This window comes from Dasypus novemcinctus, chromosome 9 (genome assembly GCF_030445035.2).
Source record: "Dasypus novemcinctus isolate mDasNov1 chromosome 9, mDasNov1.1.hap2, whole genome shotgun sequence".
Classification (NCBI taxonomy): domain Eukaryota; kingdom Metazoa; phylum Chordata; class Mammalia; order Cingulata; family Dasypodidae; genus Dasypus; species Dasypus novemcinctus.
This window is the reverse complement of record NC_080681.1, coordinates 77,363,216-77,391,197: the sequence shown is the minus strand read 5'-3', so window position 1 is coordinate 77,391,197 and position 27,982 is coordinate 77,363,216. Positions and strand designations below refer to the sequence as shown.

The following is a 27,982-nucleotide window of genomic DNA, read 5'->3' as shown; positions in this document are numbered from 1 at the left end:
AACAGCTGAGGGGAGGAAAAGCTAGGGAACACACGGAAGGGCAGCGCAGGCGCTGGCCCGGGGAGGAAGTGGAGCGGGGTTGGCCACGCCCCCAGGCCCGCGGAACCCGAGCAGCGCGCACCCGCGCCGCCCGGAGGCTTGAGTGGAGGGTGCCACGCCGCCGGAAGGACCTGCGCGGGTCTCGGCACAGGGACAGTGGCTGAGGGTTCGGGTGCTGCAATGGAGCAGCTTGAAGCGGACGCTGCCTCTGACGACGCCATGGATTCGTTCCTGGATAAATTCCAGACCCAGCCTTACCGCGGCGGCTTCCGCGAGGACCAGTGGGAAGAGGTGGGAGGTCCCGGGGGCACTCCGCACGTGTGTTTGGGGGTTGTCGGAATTCCTGACGCTCCAGGTCGCCGGGCTCCCTCCCACGTAGATCATTAGGCAGATGGTCTCTATTTAAGTTTTGAGAAATCGGCCTCGAGGCTTCGAGTCTTCTTTAGGTACATTGAAGAACCTGGGTTATGGAGTCAGACCTGTGTGTTCACTTAATTGGCTCTGTTACCCAGCCAGTTACTTAGATTTCTCCGAGCCCTTTCCCTCACGTGTAAACTTGTCCTAAGGATAGCATCAATCTTGTAGAGTTGTGGGGAAGATTAAATGAGTTGGTGGGTAAACTGCCTGACACAGAGGAGGGCTCATCAATGTTAATTACTGTCCCGGTTGTACAATGTGATAACTGAAAGAATCCGTAGTAAACATTATCCTACATTTTCATTTTAGATGGAAAACGGGCCTGGATGGGGGAAAAGCAAATCATAATGAATAAGAAAACTTTGATATAGAGTCATGGAATTGGATCTACTCTGGGAAAACCATATTCATATAGTTCATTCTTTTAACCGTCTCCAGGAATTTGAAAAGATCCCTTTATTTATGAAAAAAGCACCTTCAGAAATTGATCCGAAAGAGAATCCTGACTTGGCTTGCCTCCAGTCTATTATTTTTGATGATGAGCGATCTCCAGAAGGTATTTTACATGACTAGCATTTGATTGTGTCTCTATTGAATTGAGGTAGAGTGTCAGAGAGGTTCTGACTGATATCAAAAAGTAGTTAACGTGTGATATCCTTGCCACTATTCATTCCACAACTACTCTAGATACTTACTAAATGCTAAGCATTGGAGAGTCAGGTCTAAATAAGAGACAATTTCTGCCCTTTGACGACTGTGCTCAAGTGGGTAGTTAGAATGCACTAAAGAATCAGGACAAGCGTGTGATAAGTGCCAACATGGCTGTACCCCGTGTGCTGTTGGAACACTGAAGGGGCAAGAATGGGATTACAGTGGGTTGGAAATTTAAGCTGAATCTTTAAATTTTGTAGGCTCTTTTCAGCGTGAGGAAGATTATTTGCATCCCAGGGAATGAAAAAATCATAGGCAAAAATAGAAATATAATTTCCTCCAGTTTCTTCATTAATTTTTGTAAGTCCTTTTTTCAAGGGCCAGGATAAGTATACATTTTTCTTTTAAACCTCCTTTCCCCGTTTTATTTTATTTTTTTTTTAAGATTTATTTATTTATTTATTTAATTCCCCTCCCCTCCCCCGGTTGTCTGTTTTCTGTGTCTTTTTGCTGCGTTTTGTTTCTTGTTTCTTTGTCCACTTCTGTTGTCGTCAGCGGCCCGGGAAGTGTGGGCGGCGCCATTCCTCGGCAGGCTGCTCCCTCCTTCGCGCTGGGCGGCTCTCCTTATGGGTGCACTCCTTGCGCGTGGGGCTCTCCTACGCGGGGGGCTCTCCTACGCGGGGGACACCCCTGCGTGGGGCGGCACTCCTTGCGCGCATCAGCACTGCGCATGGGCCAGCTCCACACGGGTCAAGGAGACCCGGGGCTTGAACCGCGGGCCTCCCATGTGGTAGACGGACGCCCTAACCACTGGGCCAAAGTCCGTTTCCCCTTTTCCCCGTTTTATTGTAAGCACTTTATAATTTAACTTCAAAGATATTTGGGGGAAGCAGACTTGGCCCAGTGGTTAGGGCGTCGGTTTACCACATGGGAGGTCCGCAGTTCAAACCTGGGGCCTCCTTGACCCGTGTGGAGCTGGCCCATGCACAGTGCTGATGCTCGTGCAGGGGTGTCCCTCGCATAGGGGAGCCCCACGTGCAAGGAGTGCACCCCATAAGGAGAGCTGCCCAGTGCGAAAGAAAGTTCAGCCTGCCCAAGAATGGCGCCACACACACTGAGAGCTGATGCAGCAAGATGACGCAACAAGAAGAAACACAGATTCCCGGTGCTGCCAGCAACAGAAACTGACAAAGAACACGCAGCAGATAGACATAGAGAACAGACAACTGGGGGGGGGGGGGGGAGGGGAGATAGATAGATAGATAGATAAATAAATAAAATCTTAAAAAAAAAAGATATTTGGAATTGCTTATAGCACTAAGTTTGCATGACTTTGTTTCTACTTGTTAGTATTTAGTTTTCTCATAGCATTAATTTTAGATTTTCTTTTCCTATTAGTTTCTTCTATTTGGTTTATCATATATTGAATTATTACATAATGTAGAATCTATTATTAATGAGCCTTTTAACAGAAAATAGTGATCCTTTCCTTTTTTCTTTGCAGAACAGGCCCAGACCTATAAAGATGAGGGCAATGATTATTTTAAAGAAAAAGACTACAAGAAAGCAGTGATTTCATACACTGAAGGACTAAAGAAGAAATGTGCTGACACTGATTTGAATGTTATCCTTTATACCAACCGGGCAGCAGCACAGTACTACCTGGGTAATTTATTTCATTATTTAGTGCCTTCTAAAGTATTAGCTTATGATAAAAGCCATTACAATGGCTAGTGGAGGGTTTGAGATAATCAGAGAATCTGTTTATCCCAGATAACTAGACTAAGGATAGTTTTGTTGTAATTGAACTCTGATCTTCCTGGTAGACATAGTAAAAAGGGAAACCAGATGGGTTATATAGTTCTTAACTATATGAACCATATAAGCAGCTTACTCACTCTGGTAGCATATTTGATGTAAGAGTCAGTATAATTTGAGTTTTTGAACCCAAGTACCTCTACTCTGAAACAAAAATTGTTGTTTTGTTTTGCTTTGGCCTTTTATCTTCTCAGGGATGTTAAAGGATTAATAGGATCCTTGGGTGAGAGAAGCTATGTTAACCTAAGGGAGAATTTCTCAAAAGAGGATTTTGTGGGACCCTTGAAGTAGAAAAGATTACATAGCCAAGCTGCTGCTTTATTGGGTATTTGCAGTACACACTAGTATGCTAAGGACTCAGATAGGGAGTGGGTGTATCTCTGTGATTAAGCACCTGTTTCCCACATATAAGGTTCTGAGTTCAAGCCGTGGTACCTCCTAAAAAAAAAAAAAGACTCCAATATGAACTGCGGCAAAGAACTTTACCCTGTCTCAAATTTTGTAAGCTCCCTTTTCAAGTATCACTTAATTGTTTTTCTGCAGACTTGACTTTGGGAAACACTGCTTATTTGGATGACATTATTGCTGGTCACTAGTCTTGGTCATGTTGTATTCATGTTTCTTATCACAGGGCTTAGCAAGGACCTGGAAATGATCACAGGGCATTTCTAAGGGACTGGTAGATAACAGGTCCAGCAGTGCAGCTGGGATAGGTCTGTTGGAACCCTTTGGTTAATGCCAAAACCTGCTTTAATTATAACTGAGTTTGAACATCATTTCATGTACTATTAGCTATTTATAGTTCTGTGGGTTGCCTGATGTTAGAAACATTTTCAAGGCTCTTGAAGGAGTACAACTGTGTTTTTTCTAAAAACAGTTCTGTTTTGTATTTATTCAAGATTATACAGGAGTGTCTTGTCAGTATACACAAAAATTTGAAAACATTCTCATCTCAGAATTTGTTCTCTTTTATTAAATGGTGTTTTGTTAGGTAATTTTCGTTCTTCTCTCAATGATGTGATGGCTGCCAGAAAGCTAAAATCCTGCCACTTCAAAGCAATAGTAAGAGGTAAGTCCTGTCAAACTGCGGTACAATTGTCATTCTGGAAAAGATGGAACTCATTGCATGAAAAGTTGAGACATTTTATGTTTAGATATTAAGTGCTAAGACACTAATGAGATCACCTTATTTTTGCAATCTTGATATTAAGCCCTGCTTCTTATAAGCAGCAACATGCCCATTTTAAAAGAATTCCCTAAAGAATAATCTAACCCTTTATGATTTAGGAATTAGTAGAAAAATTAAAATTCCTCATTTTAAATTAATAAAGAATAAAATTAATTAAAATAAAGTAGTTCCAAAAGCCACACTCCTATTTTTTTTTTCCAAATTAACTGATTGAAAGGCAAGCTCTTCAAATGCCATGTTAATGTTAATTAAAAGATAAGTTTTAGGACCTTTGCTGATAACTGATGCTGAGATATTCCCAGATTACTTTTTCTCTTGTAATCTGACCTTTCTTTGTAATAATAGTGCTTTTATTACTTTTCAACTCCACCTTTTGTTTGAGAAGCTGTTAGATGCTTTGCAAGCTTTAATTTGTTCCTCACATATTAATCTTCCCTACATCTGTCTCCCTGGACCAGCTTAAAATGCTTTATCAAAGTTGTCTCTTTAAAGATGTTTGTTAGGGAATGGTAAGTAGATCCACTCCCCTTAGCTGTAGGGAAAAAAGGTACTGAACAAAGAGGGCAAAAGAACTGAGAGTAGTTCAGTGGAATTAGCCTCAGGCTAGAAGTCTATAATCCTCTGTTCAGTTGTCAGTTTTGCCTTCATTGTGACCTTGACAGAGCACCCACTCTGAGTATCAGTTTGCTCATCTCTGGAAATGTGCTTAGATTCTGTGATTTCTAAGTCTTACCAGTTCTAATATTTTGAAATTCTCTGTAAAGCCTAAAGAGGCTAACTGAAGAAAAATGAACATGATTTTATATATACATGTATTTTAAACAAATCAGTTTTATTGATACATATTAATAAAGCATAAATCTATACAAAGAGTATAATCAGTGGTATTCAGTGTAATCACATATTTGTGCATTCATCACCCCAGTCATTCCCAGAGAACTTTCATTATTCCAGTAATAATAATATATTAAAAAAAACTTACCACCTCTCAATCTCTATGCCTTGCCTTTATATATAGCTGCTATTCTTTTTCTTTCTCTCTAGAATATTTGTATTTATACTTTGTAAAAATGGTCTTATATATGCAATATAACCCATATTCGTGTTTTACATGAGGTTTCACTGTCTTATACAGTCTCATATCATAGTTACATAAAAAATTTACAGAAAGGAGAGGTAGCTTAAATTGGAAGCCATAAAGAAGATTTGGAAAGACCTCATTTTCCACTGACTTGATGAATGGATGAAGCAAATTCTGTTATTATCTCCATTTAAACAATCAACTGAGATAGGCTTTACTCTTCCCACTTGTAGATGTGAAACCTGAAGCATAGGGATGCTTCGTTCTTTGTCCAAAGTCTAGCTGGTGAATGACTGAGCCAAACTTCAAACCTGTATCTTTCTGATTCCAAACCCTGTGTTCTTTGCCAGTTTGCTGAAGCCTTCCCTACTTTTAAGAGCCCTTAATACCAGGGAGATTTAGAGGAGTTTTTACCTGAATGGGCCCTAGAGATCATCCTAATCCAGGATACAAAAAATATCCTTGCCTGGGGAGTATACTACAAAGTGCTTTATTACCCCCTCTCCCTTTAGGATTCTCTCTTTTGGGTGTGGGTAGAGGGTCCTGCTCAAGACAGGCTTTTTTTCATGAGTGTTGTCCCTGGATCTTAAGAATTCTGGGTTCTGCAGGTGCCTTATGCCATCTGGAACTGAAAAACTTTGCTGAGGCTGTGAGCTGGTGTGATGAGGGACTGCAGATAGATGCCAAAGAGAAGAAGCTTCTGGATACAAGGGCTAAAGCAGACAAGCTTAAGGTTGGTGGCAGAATCAGCAGTCAATTAGCATTTGGCTTCCCCAGATTGTGGTTCTTGGTCATTGTAAACTTTTTCTTCATTAAAAACCAAAACCAAAACCAGCCAATATGACACAGTCCCTGCTTTTGGAACTCCATAGAGGATACAGACAAGTAAACAGGCAAATAAACAGTTATGAGTCAAGTAGGCAAGCATATATAGTAGTAGTATATAATAATGGTACTTAACTTTGCCCTGGCAAGGGAGTGGGGGTGGTGATAGCAGACAAAGAAGGTTGCTGAGAGAGGTGATGTCTGAGCCTCATCTTGAAGACTAAGCAGGAGTTTAGTCTTCTTAGTGGCTGAGTGGGGAAGAACACCCCAGACAGGAACCTAGTTGGATATTACAATAAATCTGAGTTTGAATCCTACTTTTGCCACTGCCCAAATATATAATGTTGGGCAAGTTCCTGATTTTTTTCAAACTCAGTCTCCTCTTTTTGAAAATAAGGAACATAATATTAAATAGCGCAAAGGTTTTCATGAGCATTAAATAAGAATATATATATAAATTCTTAGCACATTTTCTGACATAATAAAGACTCAATAAAGAGTGACTATTATTATGATTTGAATAAATAGGAAACAGCATAAGCATGTCATACCATAGTCTGCTTTGCACATTGTATAAAGCTCTTGAAAGAGAGGAGAGGAAAGGACAGGTAAGTTACTTGAACAAAACCTTGAGCTTCTACAACAGTGTGCAAATCCCAGTGTTAAGACATTATAACTTAACAGTACCATCACTACCAAAAATAATATCCTGCATTTTTTATAGCAATAGGTTTATGTTCCAGGTGCTGTCTTAAACATTTACTTATATTAATCCATTTAATCTACATAAAAGCTATTTAAGATAGGCATTGTAGCCACTCATCACTGCACCTGCCCAGTTCTCTGTTGCCTGGTGCAATCCATTGGTGAGTGATACTAAACCCCAGCTTAGGAAACAGGGTTGTTCTTCATTCCACATGCCTCTTTGCCTAAAGCATGGGACCAGCCTGGAAAAAAGAAGAAGAAGAAGAAAAAAAAGAAACTATGCTAATTTTCCTTTCACTAGTGGGATAACTGAAGCACAGAATGCCCAAGTCCTACAACTATGGTGAAGCTGGGCTTTAAATTCAGGCAGTCTGGCTCTAGAGTCCAAGCTCTTAACCACTGTGCAATTCTCCCTCATATGTCTGTTCAGTGCATAGCCAGAACTAGACTTCACGTCTCCCAATTCCTGGTCTAGGTCTTTTCACTGCTTATACTGTGGAATGGGAATTTTCATTGCCATGGGAGCCTTCACTTGGCCCTGAATGGGGTTGGTTTGTAGGCAGAGGTCATTCTGCTCATATAAAATGGCAGAAAAAGTAAATATGTTTGGATCCATGTGGCTCAATAACAGAATTTTGAACCTAGGTAACTGGATATGGACCAGAATTTCTAAATGTGGTATAAATAGGAGTGAATGTCTACAGGGATACTGTGGAAGGACATGGCCAAGCCTACACAGAAAACTCCTTAGTGGACTGTCTTGGTTTACCAGGCTGCTATGATAAATACCACATAATGGGTTGGCTTAAACAGTGAGCATTTATTAGCTCATGGTTTTGAGGCTAAAAGTTCAAAATCAAGATACTGGCAGGGCTTAACTGTTTGTTTCCTAGGTGCTAAAATAAATACCATATAATATGTTGGATTAACAACAGGGGTTTATTGCTCATGGTTTTAGAGACTAGAAGGCTTGTTTCTTCCCATGGTTGGTATCTTCTGGCTGGCAATCCTCAGATTTCCTTGGTTTTTCCATCATATGGCATTGTACATGGTGGCATTTTCTCCTTTCTCTTCAGAGTTCTTTTGACTTTCAGCTTCTGGCTGCTCCCGGAGCCTGCCTTTTCTGTGTCCAATCTCTTTGCTTATAAGGTCTTCACCCTTATTCAGTCTGGGCACACCTTAACAAATAACATTGTCAAAAGTCCTATTTACAAATGGGTTCACACTCTAAGGACCCAGGGGTTGGGACCTGAACATGGCTTTTGTGGGGGGCATGATCTGATTGCAAACACTTGGTTTCTCCTGGAAATCTGTAGTGTTCTGGTGCTGGCTGCCAGCAATGCTTGGAGTACCTTGCTTTTTATTTATGTCTCCTATTACCTGGCAATGTCCTCTCCTTTCCCCTTGTATCTGCTCTTTGGGTTTCTGCTGACTTTTAGCTTCTCTTTATAAGGCTGTCAGGTTAAGGTCTACCCTGCTTCAGTTAGTCACACCTTAACTAAAAATAACATCTTTAAAAGGTCCTCTTTACAGTGGAGTCACACCCACAGGAATTTCTTGGGTTAGGGTTAAGAATATATGTTTATTGGGGTACATAATTCAACCTACCACATGGACCTAAATAAAAACTTCTAGATCTTGCAGCAAAGGAGCAGTTAAGGGGAGCTTTCAAGGCCCAAAAGCCTGGCATTAGGTCTAAGTGATATGGCTTGCTGAATGGCAGAATTTTTCCCTTATATCTGAATATAAATTGATTCTGGATGCCCACATGCTTGACATATGTAAACAACAAACCTCACGTGGCGATATTAATAGGCAAAGTGGACTTTAAGGTAATAAGTATTGCCAGAGACAGAGACATTTTTTAAATGATAAAAGGATCATCTTATGAAGATTTAACAATCTTAAATGTGTATGCACCTAATAACAGAGCTTCAAAACAGCAAAAATTGACAACTTAAGAAAGTAAGAAGTGATCTACAAATACCAGGAGATTTTAACTTCCGTGTGGTGGTTTGAGATTATTTTATGAATCTCTAAAAGAGAAAGATTATGCTTGTAAAATAATCTAGTCCTCTGGGTGTGAAACCCTGATTGAATTACATTCAGTTGGGGGGCCTTTGATTAGATTATTTGATAAGATTGCTGTGGGGCTTTTTTTGAACTATGTCAGTAAGGCATAACTCAGTTTAAGTCCTTGCCCCTTGCTTGGTCTGATATAAATGGATACTCAGATAGACATGGAAGAGAGCTCTGTCATTTTTGATCCTGTCATGTGACAGAAAGAAGCATGCTCAAACAGCTTAGTCCCCAGGGAGAGATGAGCCATTTGCCTGATAGTTTACAGCTGAAATCGAGAAGAAAGCCAAGGGGCTGAGCTTGAGAGAGGAAGTGCTAAGAAACAAGCCCTATGCCAGGAAAGAGAGGACTTACAGGATCATTTAAGCACAAAGCTTCAAGAGGCTGGACCCATGGAGCTCAAGAGGAAAGTGATCCCTGAGGAGAGGGCTGAAACATGGGCAGAGATCAGTTGCCATCTTGTTTCAACATGTGGCAGCTGACTTTGCTGAGAAAGCACCTCTTATGGTGCCTCGAATTAGACTTTTCACAGCCTTGGAACTGTACCCTTATACCCTAAATAAAACCTCCTTATAAAAGGCAACACATCTCTGGTACTTTGCATCGACAGCCCTTTGGCAGACTATTCAGTCCCTCTCACAGTAACTGATAGAACAAGTAGATTTAAAAATTGGTTAAGAGGGATGACTTTGGCAAAAATGGTGGCTTAAGGACCTCCAAAAATTCTCTTCTTCATAAAAACTGAGAAAACTGGAAAAAATTATGAAGCTCAATTTTTCAGAATTCTAGAAATTAATCAAAGGCTTGAAGCAATCTGGAGAGCCTTTATTCAAGAAAATTGGCTGAATATAAGGAACAAACAAGCTTTGTAATAGTGTTTTTTTAATTTGGTTTGTTTTTTAAATATTTATCCCCCTGCCCCCCGTTGTCTGCTGTCTGTGTCCATTCGCTGTGTGTTCTGTGTCTGCTTGTCTTCTCATTAGGTGGCTCCAGGAACCAATCCTGGGACCTTCCAGAGTGGGAGAGAGGCGCCACCTCAGCTCCCTGGTCTGCTGCGGCTCTTATTGTCTCTCCTCTGTGTCTCTTTTTATTGTATCATCTTGCTGTGCCCATTTTCTGTGCAGGCCAGCACTCCTGCACGGGGCAGCACTCCACGTGGGCCAGCTCTCTGCTAGGGCCAGCTCATCCCGTGGGCCAGCTTGCCTTTACCAGGAGGCCCTGGATATTGAACCTTGGACCTCCTATATGGTAGATGGGAGCCCAATCACTTGAGCCACATCTGCCTCCCTGTAGCATTTAAACTTGCCCTATTACCATTCTCCTTTCCTCAGTTCTGTGTAGCCAACAGCCTGCAATCATGGTGAAAACCAGGAGCCTGGCAGCCACCAAGGAAATAAAAGCAGTAGTGGGATTCCTTCAAATCCCTATCTGCAGATAACTGTCATTATTTGACCTTTCTGGTGGTTCCCTGGAAGACCCTATTTACAAGGCTGTTTTCATGTGACCTGACTTGGAGACTGCCCAATGTGAAAAGCTTTTCCCAAAGATGTTACTCAAAAACAGAGGCAGTTATTTAAGTTGTGGCTGCCTGTTCACAAAAGTAGAGAATAGCTGATGCAAATACAGGGTAACCATAACATTTAAAGGGAAAGGCTGGAGAGTGAGATGTCCGTCGGGGCTTTATTAAGCTCCAGTATATTTCTAGGAATCTAGAAGGCCCCATGCATGTGTAGGGCTCTGTGCGTGTCCATGGCTGTACACATGCTCAGGGAAGACCTGAAAAGACCCTAAGGTCTCACTTTTGCTCACCTTGAGACTCTACAAGCAGGTTGTGAGGACAAAAGTGGAATTGTAAACTGCTTGACAGAATGTTGAAGACATGTTCTAACATGCACAGAATCCCCTCAGCAAGGATTGGGAGACTTACTGGTTCCAGGCACTTAGGGGAATCTCTGTTGGATGTGAAAGACATGTACACTGAAAACTGCAGAACATTGCTGAAAGAAATGAAAGAAGACCTAAACAAATGAAAGAAGACATAAGTCAATCTTGGGAAGCGGATTCGGCCCAACAGATAGGGCATCCGCCTACCACATGGGAGGTCCAAGGTTCAAACCTTCTGACCCATGTGGTGAGCTGGCCCACGCACAAGGAGTGTGCCCCGTAGGAGAACTGCCCAGCGCGAAAAAAATGCAGTCTGCCCAGGAATGGCACCACACACAGGGAGAGCTGATGCAGCAAGATGATGCAACAAAAGGGACACAGATTCCCGGTGCCGCTGACAAGAAGAGAGGTGGACACAGAAGAACACACAGTGAATGGACACAGAGAGCAGACACCTGGGGGGGAGGGGGAATAAAAAATGAATATAAAAAAAAAGTTTCCTTTTAAAAATAAATAATCTGAAGACTTAATGTTAAGATGTCATCCTACCCACAGCGATTTACAGATTGAGTACAATACTTATCAAAATTCCAACAGGCTTTTTTGCAGAAATGGGAAAACTTATCCTCGAATTCATATGGAATTGCAAGGGGCCTCAAATACCCAAGACAGTCTTGAAAAAGAACAAAATTGGAAGACTCATGCTTCCCAATTTGTACTTATTACAAAGCTACAGTAATCAAATAGTGTGGTACCTAGGATAGACATATAGACCAATGAAATAGAGTCAAAGTCCAGAAATATACCCTTATATCCTGAAACCAACTGATTTTCTGTAGGGTGCTAAGTTCGTTCAATAAGGAAAGGATCATCAACAAATGGTGCTGAGCCAGCTGGATTTTCACATGCAAAAGAATGAAGTCGGGCCCAAACCCCACTCCATATACAAATATTAACTGAAAATGGATCGATGATCCAAATATAAGAACTAAAGCTATAAACCTCTTAGAAGAAATCCTAGGCATAAATCGTCATGACCTTGGATTAGACAATGGTTTCTTAGATAAGACACCAAAAGCTCAAGCAACAAAATTTTTTTAAAAATTGATAAAATGCATTTCATCAAAATTTTAAAATTTGTGCATCAAAGGACATTATCAGGAAAATGAAAAGATTACCTATAGAATGGGAGAACATAGTTGCAAATCATATCTGATAAGGGCTTAATGTCCAGAATATATAATGAACTCCTACAACTCAACAACAAAAAAAGACAGCCCAGTTAAAAGTGGGTAGAGGACTTGAGTGTAGAAAGAAGATATACCTTTGGCCAATATGTATATGAAATGATTCAATTTTAATAGTCGTTAGGGAAATGCAAATCAAAACCACATTGAGATACCTCTTCACACTCACTAGGATGGGTATTATTTTAAAAAATGGAAAATAAGTGTAGGTGATGATGTGGAGAAATTGGAACCATTGTGTATTGCTGGTGGCACTGTAAAATAGCACAGCCACTGTGGAAACAATTTGGCGGGTTCAGAAGCTAAACAATTGCCATATGATCCAGAATTTACACTCTTAGGTATAAATCCCAAAGAATTAAAAACAGAGACTCAGATACTTAATGTTCAAGCTGCATTATTCACAATAGCCAAAAGGTAGAACTAATCCGTGTCCATCAGCCCAGGAATGGATATATCAACAAAGTGTGGTATAGCCATACAATGGAATATTCAACCAAAAAAGAATTACGTTCTCATAAATCTATAATATGGATGAACTTCAAAAAACATGCTAAAATGAAAGAAGCTAGGCACAAAGGTCACATGTCATATGATTCTATTCATATAAAACAGACTGAACAGGTAAATCCATAGAGACAGAAATCAGATTATAGTTACCTGAGCCTGTGGGGAGAAGGGACTAGGGAATGATGGTTTAATCGGTGGGATTCCTTCTAGGGTGATGAAAATATCTAGGAACTAAACTGGGGGGACGGTTGCACAACATAGTAAGAGTACTAAATTCCAACCAAATTGCGTATGTTAAAATGGTTAATAGTTAATTTTAAGTTGTGTGAAGTTTACCTTTAAAATTTTCATGAAAAATATACTAACCATGAAAGAAAAAATTAATAAATGGGACTTAATTTAATCAAAAATTCTGCTCTTCAGGAGACATTGTTGAACAAAGCCACATGAAGGAAAATCTCCTGTGAGGGTAAACATATGTAAATATAAATGCCAGTACTATTATATTTTTGGTTTGTAACTCCATTTTTTACTTTCTATAAGATCTAAAAGACAAATACATAAAATGTAATGAGAAATTAGTGGTTTTCCCGACTCAAAAGTATATAAACATGTAATTGTGACAAGAACTACATAAAGGAGGGGGGAGATGGAGGGGTATAGGAACATAGTTTTTGCACACTGTTGAAGTTAGTATCAAAGTAAATGAGATTGTTAGAGATTTGGGATATTAAATTTAAGCCCTGTAGAACTACAAAGAAAGTATCAGAGAATATGCGAGCTCATAGAGACAGAAATTAAGAGTAGAGATTGCCAGGGGTAGAGGTCAGGGGGAATGGGGAGTTCATGCATGATGGGTCCAGAGTTCTGTTTGGGGAGATGGGAAAGTTTTAGTAATGGAAGGTGGTGAAGGTACCACAACACAGTGAATGTGATTACCCCACTGAAGGCTATGTGTGGAGGTAGAAAGGTTTATATTGTATATAAGTTTCTACAGTTGAAAAAAAAACAGCTAAAGAAACCGTAACAATTAAATGCAATATGTGATCCTAGACAGGCTCTAACAAGGGAGGAGAAAAGTCTCAAAGAGACATTATTGGGACATTAAAAAATTGGGATATAGACTGTAAGCTTTATATCAATGTTCAATTTCTTGAACTTGATAACTGTACTTAAGATGGTTACATAAGTGAATATCCTTGTTCTTAGGAAAGGTACATGGCAGTATTGAGTGTTCAAGGAGCATGACGTATATAACCTATACTCAAGTGTTCAGAAAATGAATTGATAAATAGACAGATAGATAAATGGATGAAGAGAATAACATGGCCTGTGTGGCAGAATATTAAAATTGGTGGTTGTAGATATCTAGGGGGCTAGGGTATGTTGGAGTTGTCTGCGTGGAGTTTATTATTTTTGTAAACTGTCCTCTAATTTGAAAGTATTTTAAGATGAGGGGAAAAAAAGCTCCACGGGATACCACTATAATGACTGAAAATTTTTAAAAACTAACTGTATTAGTCAGCAAAAGGGGTGCTAATGCAAAGTACCAGAACTCTGTTGAATTTATAAAGGTATTTATTTGGGGTAGACGCTTACATTTACCAGGCCATAAAAGTGCAAATTACTTCCCTCACCAAAGTTGCCACGTGTTGACACAAGATGGCGGGTGATGTCTGCAAGGGTTCATTCTTACCCAAGGCTCCATGGTCCCAGCTTTTTCCAATCTCAGCCGCAGGCTGGGACATGTTTTGTCTCTCCCCCAGGGCTCATTCTCTCCAGGCTCAGCTACTCTGCTATAACTGTTAAGCTGTCAGGTGAACGGCTTGCTCTCTTTCCTCACATATCTACTTCTCTGTGTGTTTACTTCGTGGGGCTCCAGTATCCAAATTCTAAATAACTTCTCTACCATGTGATTTTCTCTGAGTCCCTGCCCACCAAGGGGGCAGAGACTCAATGTCCTACTGACATGGCCCAATCAAAACTTAAGTAAAAGTAAAACCTCTGAATCCAATACAATCTAATGTATCCAGAGGAACAGACCAATTTACAAACATAATCCAATATCTATTTTTGGAATCATAAATAATACCAAGCTGCTACACTGGCAATACCAAATATTGGCAAAAATGTAGAATAACTGGAAATCTCATACATTGCCAGTGGGATATGAAGTGGTTTGGAAATCTGCTTGGCAGTTTCTTATAAAGTCAAACATGCCTATCACATGACCCAGTAATTTCACTCCTAGGTATTTGACGTAAGAGAAATTAGAACCTATATTCATAGAAAGATCTGTATAAGAATGTTCATAGCTGCTTTATTCACACTAGCCTCTGGGTCCAACAACAGGAGTGGATAAACTGTGGTATATTTATACAATGAAATATTACATGACAATAAAAAAACATCAGAACAGTGATGGGGTGGGAGGGGGATTGACTGCAAATGGCAAGAGGGAACTGCCTAGGGGATGGAAAAGTACTCTTTTTTGAAGAATCCCCCCCCGCCCCGTATTGCATTCACTGTCTGTTCATCTTTTTTAAAATATTTTTAGGAGGCACCAGGAACCGAACTCAGGACCTCCCATGTGGTAGGCAGGAGCCCAAGGGCTTGAACCACATCTGCTTCCTTGTACTGTATCTTGGTTGGAATGTTGGGTACTGAATTGTATACATTTGTCAAAACTCATTTAACTCTACACTTTAAAATCATTACCTTAGTAAAGTTGATTTAAAAAAACAGAAGCATCAAACTCCATCGTCAGGGCACCTCTGACTTTACATGGGCTGCTGAGTCCCAATCTTCAGCTGCAACTATTAGTAATTAATAAGAGAGGGAGCAGGGAGCCACATCTACACAATTGCATACTTGTCTATTCTTTGCTTAATGTGGCACCAAATGTAAGCTGGGGTAAAATAACCTGGGACAGAGTCCAGATCATCTTTCTTCATCCATCTCTAATGTGGACCAGGCACTATGGTCTGGACTCATCAACTGTGAAGGCAGAATTGGACACTTAGTACTAGTGGGATCCATGGGGTAGAACATTCTTGATAGCATGTTCACACTTTCTAACAACAGGACTCATTTTCACAACTCTCTTGGGTTGACTGGATTGGAGAAGGCCATTGTCTCTTTGAAAGGTGGAATCTTCATAAGGAAAAGGAGAGCTGTGCTAGCCCTCATGGGGAGTATGAGGGGTGGTTGGTGCTGACCCACAGGCCAAATCCAGTTCATGGCCTATTTTTGTACATTCTGTGAGTAAAGAATGGTTTTCACATTTTTTAAGGGTTATAGACAAAAAATACTAGCTAATATAATATACCATAGAGACCGTATGTGGTCCTCAAAGCCTAAAATATTTACTATCTGGTCCTTTAACAAAAAGTTTACTGACCCTTATTAATCTACAATCTTAAGAGTAAGAGCAGGATCAACTGGTTTGGAGTAGATTAGCAGGAAAAGAAAATCCAAATTTTATTTCTGCTAGATTGAATACACCGATGGTGCTTTTCTCTTCTGGATTACAATTGTGCAAAAAGCAGAGCCTCTGATAATTTTTTTTTCTCTCCCCTCCCCCCCCCAGTTGTCTGTTCTCTGTGTCTATTTGCTGCATGTTCTTCTTTGTCCGCTTCTGTTGTTGTCAGCAGCATGGGAATCTGTGTTTCTTTTTGTTGCATCATCTTGTTGTGTCAGCTCTCCGTGTGTGTGTGCGGCACCATTCCTGTGCAGGCTGCACTTTCTTTCGTGCTGGGCGGCTCTCCCTACGGGGCCCACTCCTTGCGTGTGGGGCTCCCCCACGCAGGGGACACCCCTGCGTGGCACAGCACTCCTTGCACACATCAGCACTGCGCATGGGCCAGCTCCACACGGGTCAGGGAGGCCTGGGGTTTGAACTGCGGACCTCCCATGTGGTAGACAGACACCCTAACCACTGGACCAAGTCCGCTTTTCTCTGATAAATTCTTGCCCTGATCTATTTCCAATGTGTTTTCCTATGCTCTGGCCACAGCAGAGAAGTTGAAACTCCCCCATTGGGTACTTTTCTGCCCTGTTGTCAGTCCCTCTCCTGCGAATCCCCTTTCTCTTTCGCCTGGTGGGCTCTCCCTGGTCTAAGTCCACCTCCTCAGTTGGGCAGAATCAGTCACTCCCTCCTCTGTTTCATAGTACTTGGTAACAAACAACAGACGGGTTATGCTGGCTTTTCCCTTTGACCCCTTCCCTGCCCCATCCCCGGTAAACCTGTGAGCTCCCTGAGTACAGAAACTACAGATTTTTAAATTTCTGCCACAAGGCTGGTACACATGTGCTTTGTAAATATTGAGTTGAATCTGTCTTCTGGTATCTCCTGGCACAGGAGCATAGAGACCGGAGATAGTAATTCTGGATCAGATTGGGGTAACAGAAGAGGAAACAAGTTCTCTGGGCCTGATTCATCTGAATTTCATTTTCAGCGAACTGAACAGAGAGATATGAGGAAAGCAAAGTTGAAAGAAAAGAGGGAGCAGAATCAGAATGAGGCTTTACTTCAGGCCATCAAGGTGAGTTTTCAAACCTTAGGCTCTTAGGTTATGGTCCTGCTAAATCCACTAATCCTGAAGCTTGTTGGGAACCTTTCTTGGGCTGCTTTATCTGAATGAATTTGTTTTTTTTCTGCTCCGGTGAAGCAGTGTGATGAAGGAGCCTGGGCTCTGGAGTTAGACCACCAAGTTCAGTCTCAATTCTCCCACTTGTGTGCATGTATTGGCCTCGGGTGAGCCACAAAACTCCGAGCCTGTTTCCTTTACTATAAAATAAAGGTATGGCTCTTTACAAATGTGTAACTGAATGAGTTGCATTTAAATTGTTAGATACCAACAGAAAGGTGACATGAGCCTGCTTGCAAAGATTACATATGTTTATAACTAAAAATCCCTGGGAAAAAACTAATACCAATTCATAAGCATGGAGTATTTACTACCTGCTAGACATTGGGTTAACCATGCTCTCACTTAATATTCACAGCGGCTTTCTGAGGTAGGCATTCTTGCTCCTGTTTTGCTAGATAGTGAAACAGTCTCATGGAGGTGAGAAAACTTCACAGCCCTTGTGTCAGAACCAGGTCCTTGCTTTTAACCTCTGTGCATCCTGAGAACGTCTGAGTTTTTAGGATGTTGCTTCTTTACAACAACAACACTTTTTTTTTTAAAACCTTTTCCCTCTTTCCTGCATTTTGGAATGAATGCACTGTGACCCAAATCTTAACCTTTCCTTGATACCTAGCAAGTCACCTGTTTGAGCTTTACTTGCTTGATTTTTCAAAAGAAGAGGTAATATATCTGTGAGATTGAGGGATAGTTTTCATTCTTCTTGCAGTTAAATTATGTACCCATTTAAGTTACTTAAATTGGTATCTTTGAGAACCTAACATTGCCAATATTCCCTTCCCACTACAAGCAATCTGTTAACCTGTATTAACAGAATAAACAGAATAGAATACTCCAAAGTCTCCATTTAATCATCATTCACAATGAGGGATTTAGTCATTATCTTAAAAGTAGAATATTTATATATTTTGTTCCCTCCTTTACCCTAATTTTATATCTTAAATTTCAGTGTACGTAAGATTTACAATAGTGGTATATACGAAGCCATACCAGCTATGACTGGAACACAGCCATGCCCACTTACTTATGTATCATTTACTGCTGTTTTACACTCTAATGGAAGAGTTGAATAGTTGGAACAGAGACTGCTTGGCCCACAAAGCCTAAAATATTTATTATCTGACCCTTTAAAGAAAAGTTTGCCATTCCTGATTTAAGGGATATCATTAAGGGTAAGTTTGATTGTGTGTAATTTTCGGCTTATGTGCTAACCTTATTAGGACCTCCTACTCTGACACATGCACATGAGGAATGACGCTACTATTCAGACCCTTGATTTATCCCTTATTTCCATAAAAAGGAGAGGGGAAATCAGCATATTACTGTCAATAGTCCTTGATCTAGCTAATGTGAAGCAGCCATTTCTGTACATGTATTACTTCTTTGCCTTTGCGTGTATTATTTATCAGTGTGAAATGACCTTCCTCTCCCTCCCCTCAACTTTTCTGCCCATCAGAGTCATTGTTCAAGGCCCAGCATTTCCCAGTCACCTCCAGCCCACAGGCTGAATTACTGCCGTTACAAAGCTCTACTTCTCACCTCATGCTGTGGTGATTTCTGTAGCTGCCCCCACCCTCCCCTACTAAACCATGAGGTCCTCGAGGGCAGGGAACTGTGTCTATCTCATCTCTCTGGCACAGGGTCCAACATTTGGTAGATGCCCAGTGAATTTTTGGGCAGGTGATGCCTACTCTGTGCCAGGTCTCAGGAATAACGAAGATGAGTTGTGTGTAGGACTGGCCCTCACGGAGCTTGCAGTGATATGGTTTCCCTATTTCAGTGAAAAGGGTTTGCCTCCTCCCACACAGTGAGGTTTGTGTGTGTGTGTGTTTCTGTCTTTAATCCAGGCTAGGAACATCAGGTTAGTTTCTGACGTGGCCGATAAGGATGAAGATTCAGCCTCAGAAGGTCTAGGCGAACTTTTCCTAGATGGGCTCAGTTCTGAGAACCCCTGTGGAGCCAGGGTGAGTCTAGATGACCAGGGCAGGCTAAGCTGGCCTGTGCTCTTCCTGTACCCGGAGTATGCACAGTCGGACTTCATCTCTGCTTTTCACGAGGACTCCAGGTACTTTTAACCGAGAGCCTTCTACTCTTGCATGCATGCTTTTCCCCTCCCCTCTTGGAAGGAGGAGGGGCTGGCAGATTTTTGGTTAAGGTGGAGAGAGAATAGTTCAGAGGATTTCACACAATCTGGTTTGGTGTAACCTCTCTATGCTGTAGCTAATTTCTTCCTTTCCTGACTGGGTTTGCAATGGCAGATACAAGTCTCACCAACACAGAGACTGGGCTAGTAAGCAGAACACCATATGTTTGCCAAAGAGTAGTATCCATCACTGGTGAAAAAGGAAATCATTCTATGTAGTACATGAATAATAATGTAAGTATATATTCAAAAAAATATAACTAGCACATTTAATGTCTGGATTTCATAGGGTAAGGCTTAGAATGTGGTTAAATGTAAGTAAAGTTAGGCCTGAGTCAGTTCAAAGAAAATAGCACAAGTGATACACATGCACAAGTTCTGTTGAAAATGGCTTAAATCTGCATTTCATGTTTTACACGTTTTTGAAATATCTGTGAATTGTTGTCCAGGGACTGTGTTGTGGGAAAAATGGATCATGAGTTAGTGATACCCAGAAAGCATATGTTGCTTCTTTAGGTTTATTGATCATCTGATGGTGATGTTTGGTGAAACGCCCTCTTGGGACTGCAAGCAAAAATACTGTCCTGATAATTTAGAGGTAAGACAAGTTTTACTTTATTCTTCTATGAGATTTTAAAAACAATAATCTTAATTTGTAGAACAAAGAATTTATTTTCCTCTAACCATTTGAGAATAAGATGCCAGCTGATGCCCCATCACCTCTAAATACTTTAGTGTGTATTTCCTACAAACAAGGATATTTTCCTTCATAATCTCGTTATAATCATCAAAATCAGGAAATTAACATTGACAGTCCTCAGACTCTATTTAGAGTCCACAGATTGTCCCAGTAATGTTCTTTATAGCGAAAGAATCCAGTTCAGAATCACACATGAATTTAGTGGTCCTGTCCCTTTAGGTTCCTTCTTATGGAAGAGTCCTCAGTCTTTCCTCAATTTTCTTGATGGTAATGCATCCTCAGTAAGGATTTGTCTGATGTTTCCTCATGACTAGATTGCGATTATGTACTTATTTGGCTGGACTATCACAGGAGAGATGCTATGCTTTTTTTGTTGCAGCTTCTCAGGTAGGAGACAATTTCAGTTTGTCCCATTACTGATGGTGTTCATTTTGATTATCTGATTTAAGTGCCATCTGCCAGGTCTTCTGTATTGTAAAGTCTCTCTTTTCAAAACCTTTGTAATTAATAGTACTTTATAAGGAGGTACTTTTAAACAGTGAAAATACGCCTTTGCTCATCAAACCTTCAACATATTTATATCAGCAGATTATACTTTCCTGTTTTATTCCATGAGTTATAATCTGTTACTATGGTTATTTATTTTATGCTCAAATTTTCTCAAATTTGGCCAGTAGGAATTCCTTCAAACTGGCTTCTGCGTCCTTTGACACATCATTTTTTGAGTACTTCCTTGCTTTCTAGCATAAAATGTTCCAGGCTCCCTTGTGCTTTCCTCACCCTAGCTCTGGAATTAGCTTTTTCTCCAAGTTGCTCTGGTTCTTTTTAGTGGCAAATGATATTTAGAAGTCAAGGTCTGTGCACTAGATGTACTCATTCGTATGGGAGGGATGTCAGCTCAAATGCCTTCTTAGTGGACATGTCTAGGGAATATGTGTGGCTGTGAATGAGTGTATATATACACAGACACAAGACATGACATGTCACTGGTATCTCAAATTCTTTCAATACAATGTTTATTCTTACTTTCCTCCTTTTTGTTTTTAACAGTGGCTTCTATTTTTCTTAATACATTTAGTCATTTGGTTAATCCCCCTGTAAATTCCTGTAACCACCACTGCTCCTTCCCCCATATGGAACGTTCCACATCCAGTGTAGACTGTGACACTTGCACTTCTCAGCCTCTCTGCATAAATGCCCCCCCTCATCCTGCTTAGTGAGGAGGGCTCTCACTCCCCATATTGACTGTCCCATGAATGGACGCCCTCCTCACCTGCTTGAGCTCTGACTTCCTATACCAAGCCATCCCTCCTCACCTCATGCGGGCTCTGACATGCCCCGCCCCCACCATGCTGTACAGCCATCTTACAAGGAAGCCCCACTCGGGCTGGCCATTCGCTGTGTGGATGCCTTCCACTGGCTGCGCTGTACTAACCTCACCCTCTGGCAGCTGTCCTACGCAGACATCCTCCTCACCCTGCTCTGGCCTTGAACCCTGCACAGGACCATCCCCTGTGTGGCTGTCCTCACCCTGCTCAGGCTCTTCTGCTCTGGGCCACCATGGCCCTTTCCCTCCCCTGTACCTTACGGTGCTAGGACTGAAGCATTAGGGAAGGGAAAGCTCCTCTGTTATTCTCTGGGTGGCATTGGCCATTATTTCACTTTTCTGAGCCTTGGTCTGTCTTTGAAAAATGGAGCCACAGTGTCACTGGGAGGACTAAATGCACAGCACCCAGCCCCACAATGGAAGAAGGCATTAAGCCAAAAGCAGGTGCTATCTCTTCAACTTTCTCCTGGGTTTGGACTCAGCACACCTAGTGTCGAGGAAGACCTTCATTTGTATCTAACTTCCTGCTTCTCTGTTAATTTTTAGATCTACTTTGAGGATGAGGAAAGGGCAGAACTTTACCAGGTGTCCCCCAAGAACTCCCTGCTGCAGGTGCTGCAGCACCCCAGGTGAGTCACCTTTGTGGGGCTGAGTCGACCAGGGAAGAAGCTCAGGCATAACCCCAGGGATGCAGGCAGGTTCTTGTTCTACTATTGACTGCCAATTTTGGTTATTGGTTGCCTTATGCTCTCCTCATTTCTGTCCTGGGCACAAAGCTGTATGAGAGGTTGACCTTGGAGACTGCCTGGCCATTAAACTGGGTCATTGGCTGAATGGGTTGCAGTGTGAGTGATTCCACCCAATGAACCACAGCCGTGAACACCCCCAGACACGGGGGAAGTGAGTGGAGCTGAACTGAGGAGGGAAGAGCTGCCTGAGGGCAGCTGAGGTGGCCCTTCTGGTTCCTAATTGTGCCCATGTCCCCAGACACTTAAATGGGAAGAGCATTTGCTCTTGAAGTCAGATACACCATCATTTCCTGGCTGTGTGACTCTAAGCACAGACTGCCTCTCTGCTGTTTCCTCGTCTAAGAATGGGAATAATTACTCATGCCTCCATATTTCTCAGGTATTTGAGAGCCAGTGGGAGAGTAGGCACCAAAGTGCTCTGGTAAATTGTAAAGGGCAGTTCTTTATTATCAGTAGTGGCAGCAAATTGGATTGGCAACTTGTCTTTCTGCAGCCTCAAGGTATTCATCCAGTATAAGAGAATCCTCTGAAGAAGGTTTATAAGTTGACTGCTGGACTACTTTTCCTAAGCTTTGAGCAAAGCAATGCAGAAAGAAGAAAATGCTTTTGTACATAAGCTAAAAAGAACCTGACTTCCTAGGGGAATGAGGGTGGTAGGCTGTGGCAAGAAATAGAGCTAGAGAGCTAAGTTAGGGCCATGCCTGAAAGCCTTGAATGCCGTGCGAAGGAGTGTGACCTTTATCCTGATGGCACTGTAGAGCCACAGAGGGTGTGTGTGTCTGCTGACTTGCATGAAGTTTACATATAGAGGAACACTCTGATTTTAAGTATGCTGTTTGATGACTGGGTCCTGAAGTGGAAGGGGACAGATAGAGAGAGGCTCAGGAGGCAGACTCGGTAGGGGTGTCCTGGGGGTCTTGATACTTAAGTTCTGGCTTGGCAGATAGGATCTTTTCTGGATAGTTGGCAGCATTTTCCTCTGGTCCCAAGTTATTTTATTTTATAGATAAATTTTTAGTAGTTAATTTTCCATCATTAGCAAATTATACAGAAATTTTTTAAAGGCCTGAGGTTCACCCTACTCCATCTCCAAAACATGGAGGGGGAGGACGGAGAATCTAAATAGAAAACAAACTGATTTGTGGAAGAAACCCAATTTCATGCTTCTCAAAAAGTCATGTAAGTGCTATTGGAGGTGACTGCTTTTTAAATGACTGGCATAGGCAAAAGGTTATCCAGGGCTGGTTTTTTCAATTCCAGACCCTTAACTGCATAGAGCCAAGACAGGACCCTCTGTCCAGAACCAGGACCACTGGGTAATGCTAACGTCCCAGACCTGGGAGGCCAGGCTCCGCCCTCCTCCCCAACCTGCCATTCGTTTGCTTTATGTCCCAGCAATAGCAAACAGCTTCTGGTTGCCCACACTGCCTGGCTTTCCTCCCTCTTCCCCCATCACCACCCTTTCTCCAAATTAAAGCCAAGCTCCCACAGGAAGCCTTTCTGACTCCCTGCTGCATGAAGGGAATCATGCCTCCTTGGGTTGGCACTGTACTTCACACTTTACCTTGCTAGTGCCTCTGTGTTTGTGGCCTAGCTGTCATTCACTGCCTCCTTATCTCCTCCCCAGGACTGAACTTTTTTTTTTATATGTTTTTCAATCTATATCTTCAGCGTAAGGCCTGGCTTAGGTACTCGCTGGGTTTTGTTGAATGAATGCAAGCTTGTTTTGTAGATTTATTTCACATTTAACCAAGACATGCATGGTGCTACTGAACTGGTCTGAAGGGTATGGCTAGGTTGTAAGGGGGAGATGGTCATGCTAACTTGCCAGATTTATAATCAACTAAACAAATAAATGTGCTAAACTTGGTTCATATCCAGAGGTTCACCTTGAATATTGTTGGAAAAGTCCATGGATGATTAAGATTTTAATTCAATTAACCTCTTCTCTTTTGTTGTGGTCATTGCAGGTATTTTGTAAAAGCCCTGACACCAGCATTTTTGGTCTGTGTAGGATCCTCTCCTTTTAGCAAGAATTATCTCCAGGGGAGAAAGGTGCACCAGGTAAAATGACTGAGCCAGGATGTGGGAGCCAGGCCCTGGATTGCCTCCTTCACCCTCCTGTTCCTGGAATCCAGCACACTTGATTCCGCTGGACCATTCCTGGGGTCCACGCCTTTACTTCTGCCACCCGGGGACAGTTCTTCCTGGCGTTGTGCTGAGGGAGAAGCTGCTGACTTCTCTGAACTGCAGCCACTCTTGCACAGTGCCAAGCCCCAGCTGGTCGTCACTCTCCTCTGTTGATACAAAATTCTGTGCCTCGGCTTCACTGTGAGCCGTACCAGCCCTCAGCCTCCATCTCTGAAGGGACCATCTAGTGCAGTTAACCACAGCAGCCGACATGGGGAACTAACTGGTCTGTGGAAACTGATCAAGGTACAATGATGTGGTTCTGAACCTTTGTCAAGTTAGATGACTCAGAAAAGCTACCCCTCAAATTGTACATTTTCACATAAATTATGCATATAATTTTAAGGTATTCACTTTACTACTGAAGGTCTCCAGCTGTTTCATGAGCAGAGGGGAAGCTGTGTGAGGCTGCTGTAGATGCCTTGGGATAAGAGGGGGCCAGAAAAACCAGGCCCAGTTTCTACATTTATAAATGCCACACAAGTTGGCTTCCTCCAGTACCCAGAAACCCTACTAATTGCCCTTTTTCCTGACCTTTGCAGGATAGATTGTGACACACTTGGGCAGTGGCCTCTGAATTCCTTTCCAGTCTCCATATTTTAAGATTTTGTGTCTTTAAAGCTGAAAAATCTTTTCATATGTTGGGTCATGGTCATAGGTTATATTTTTGTAGCTACTTTGACACCCCATCCCCATCCCCCATTAGAGAACTTTATATATCCCTGCCCATAGGCTTGTGACTTTTTGTTTCTTTTTAAATTCTAAATAATATAAATATGCCTGGACAGGAGGCATATAACTTTTTGCAGTGCCTGCCAGGTCCCCCAGGGGAGGAGTGTACTTCTCTACTCACTGCCGTTGGCCTTGGCTGTGTGACTTGATTCCAGGGTGTTGTGAGCACACAATACTTGTACTGTGTTCACGTGGCAGCTTGAAGAGCCATTGCATGACAGAATCATGTTCTTTTCCCTCTGCCACAAAAATACATGTTCCAAATAGGCGCCCTTCCTTCAGCCTGGGTACCAGAATGATCAGACACTTGGAGCAGAACTGAAACAGCTGGCCTGCAGCCAGTAATTGTAACATGAAGAAAAACAAATGTTTGTTGTAGTAAGCATTGAGATTTGGGGGTTGTTTGTTACTGTAGCAAGGCTGACTAATAAGTCATTAAACTGAAATCAGCTGCTGTCCTTAAGATGGACTAATTTGGGGTTTTGAGTTGTGTTTCATTTGTCTTTGAAGAGAAATTTGCTGTAGTACATTTACAAAGAACCATGCAGCTTTCCTTCCAGGTGCAGGTCCCTGCCTGTGGCTTGTGGCCAGGAATCCAAAGTCTAGGCTCCTTCCCAAGCCTGGTCTTGGCCAAACTCAGGCCATTCTCTCTCCCTCCCCAGCTAAGAATTTGACACCTGTCTTTCTTTGTGAGAACTCAGAACTGTGTGATGGGTCTAACATTGAGTTAGAAACAACCTGGGAGACATTTCATTGTTCCCTCTGGCAGCCATCTCTGGTGACCTCATTCCCATGGAGCAGAGTGAAACCCACAGCAGATTCACTGTGTTATCTTCCTCATCTGTGAAACAGAATGATTACCCCAGCCCCTTCTGGGGACTATTGTGAGACTGAGATGAAATACTGGATGTGCATTCAAAAGTCAATGCAGGGAAATGGATGTGGCTTCACCAATTGGGCTCCTGTCTACCATATAGGAGGTCCAGGGTTTGATCCCCAGGGCCTCCTGGTGAGGTCAAGCTGGCCCACATGGAGTGCTGGCCCACTCAGGAATGCGGCCCTGTGCAAGAGTGCCACCCTGTATGGGAATGCCGCCCTGCACAGGCCACCCCGCGCAGGAAAGCCGCACAGGAGTGCCGGCCGATGCGGAGAGCTGGCACAGCAAGATGACGCAGCAAGAGACACAGAAGAGAAAATAAGAAGTAGCAAAACAGGGTGATGAGGTGGGCACAAGAGAGTAATTTCCTCTCTCCCACTCTGGAAGTCCCCAGGATTGGTTCCCGGAGCCGCCTAATGAGAATATAAGCAGACACAGAAGAACACATAGTGAATGGACACAGCAGACAATGGGGCAACGGCGGAGGGGTGGGGAGGAGAAATAAATCTTTTTTTAAAAAGTCAATGCAGCAGAGAAAGGTGGTTACGTGACCTTCATCCTCAGCACTCAGCCCTTTCAGAAGGTTCCTTGGTCAGCTAGGTTGCCAGCCAGCTTCTGCTCTATCTTCACTTTGTTCCCTGTCCCCTTCCTCCAGCTCAGATTGAGATCCAGTCTGTAAAGTGCCTTAGCCCAGGGCCAGGCACATAGTAGGTGCTCAACAACCCCAGGATCCCAACAAAAGTCATGGGCCCCTTCCCTGAGACGCACCTGAAATGAAGGTCACCCAGATCTGCATGCCCCAGAAGGTAGCGAGGAAGACCAGGTGCAGGGTCTTGATGAAGTTCGAGGGCTCCCCGTCTGTGACCATGGTGCCTGCCACCAGCAATCTTTCTGTCTGTCCCAGAGCCAGTTCCTGCTGCTTTAAAGCGAGGTCAGAGCTGAGTCCTCCACCAGTGGGGCGAAGGGTGCCTCGGCCATGTGAGCACCGGCCACCCACACGCCCTGGCTCCCATCACGCCAAACTGCTTACAGTTCCCTGAGCACACCAGGCTGCTTCATAGCCTTTGCTCTAGTGCAGGCGTTCTTAACCGTTTTTGTGCCACAGACCCCTTTGCCAGTCAGGTGAAAACCACGGACCCCTTACTAGGCCCACACTATAGTATGTATTCTTTAATACATATATCACACACGCACCAACACGTCCCCACAAGAATGTTTTTTTAAAAATTTCAATTCATCTCTCAGACCCCTTGTGAAGAACCCTGCTCTAGTTGTTCGGTATTTGGGAAGCCATTCCCCAGCCTGGTCCACCCACTGCGAACCTGCTTCTCTTAGAAGCTCAATTGCCTGCAGCTTCCACTGGGTAGTCTTTCCCTACTGCTAGGGGGACCTGACCCCGCCCTGATAGGCATGCCACCCACCAAGCCCCCCCTCCAGGGACCTGCCCTCCTCCCGGCAATACTACCCTGCCCCGTTTGCCTAGCCTGTGCCTGCATTTTTGAGGTGAGCTCAGTGGGCAAGGGCCAGAGGGCCCCAGGCCTGACACATAGTGGGAGGTCAGTGAGTGTGATGATGAAAGGATGAACAAAGATGGGAACGAATGAATGAACGAGATAAAACAATCCTGTTCCGAGGTGCCCTCTTGCACACAAGCAACAACGTCAACAGGCTCAACACCGCCGCGGCCACTTTGCACCTCCTCTCGAAGGCTCGCGGCCTCCCTGGCCCTCGGGCTCTGCCGCCTCTGATCTCTACTATCCTTTTTGGTCTCCAGGACAGTGGGCCGGGCACGGGCCTGGCAGCCCCACAGGCCGGGGAGCGGCAGAGCGGACTCCGGGTGGTTCCGACGCACCTGGCATTGGGGTTTCTGCACACTCGGAAAGCGCGGAGCCAACACCCGGCACTTCCTCCCCCTGCAGCCCTGGGCCGGCCGAGGGAAGCACTAGCACTTTGCTAGGACCGGGAGGCCCTAGGGCGGGGAGAATCCCTGAGCCAGGCCGGGCACGTGGGCCGGCCGCTGCCTCCAGGGACGGTTCCGGGAGCGCCCCGCCCCACTTGCCGAGTGCGCAGGGCGCCCGCCTGGGCGCCGCTGCAGCGGGCGGCGGGCCTCCGGGAGCCGGAGCCAGGCGGCCCCGCTGGGTGCGGCGGGTGGGGGTGCAGGGCCCTGGGC

The 27,982-nt window shown here is 43.2% G+C and overlaps 1 protein-coding gene and 1 non-coding gene across 3 annotated transcripts; both read left to right on the top strand.

Moving 5' to 3' along the window:
* Nucleotides 1-76: 76 nt before the first annotated feature.
* Nucleotides 77-25,408, top strand: TTC4 (tetratricopeptide repeat domain 4). 2 transcript variants are annotated; one of them, XM_023591558.3, is made up of 10 exons: nt 77-330; nt 766-1,012; nt 2,612-2,773; nt 3,917-3,994; nt 5,804-5,928; nt 16,903-16,989; nt 18,942-19,159; nt 19,754-19,835; nt 21,811-21,893; nt 23,984-25,408. In XM_023591558.3, exons 2-10 carry the CDS (start codon nt 832-834, stop codon nt 24,084-24,086), a joined length of 1,119 nt encoding a protein of 372 aa, XP_023447326.2. In that variant the 5' UTR covers nt 77-330; nt 766-831; the 3' UTR covers nt 24,087-25,408. The 2 variants fall into 2 exon arrangements, with proteins under 2 accessions (XP_023447326.2, XP_004468023.2); XM_004467966.4 differs by having other exon boundaries at nt 88-330; nt 895-1,012.
* Nucleotides 6,839-6,968, top strand: LOC111766421 (small nucleolar RNA SNORA65). Its single transcript, XR_002798476.1, has one exon. It is a non-coding gene; the product is annotated as a small nucleolar RNA SNORA65 (small nucleolar RNA).
* Nucleotides 25,409-27,982: the final 2,574 nt, after the last annotated feature.

Excerpts from the sequence above, each read along its gene's own strand:
- TTC4 (XM_004467966.4), top strand. The coding sequence starts at position 220 with ATGGAGCAGCTTGAAGCGGACGCTGCCTCTGACGACGCCATGGATTCG. Across the intron at positions 331-894 it reads GCGAGGACCAGTGGGAAGAG|GAATTTGAAAAGATCCCTTT; the intron begins GTGGGAGGTCCC and ends AACCGTCTCCAG. Across the intron at positions 19,160-19,753 it reads GCTTTTCACGAGGACTCCAG|GTTTATTGATCATCTGATGG; the intron begins GTACTTTTAACC and ends TTGCTTCTTTAG.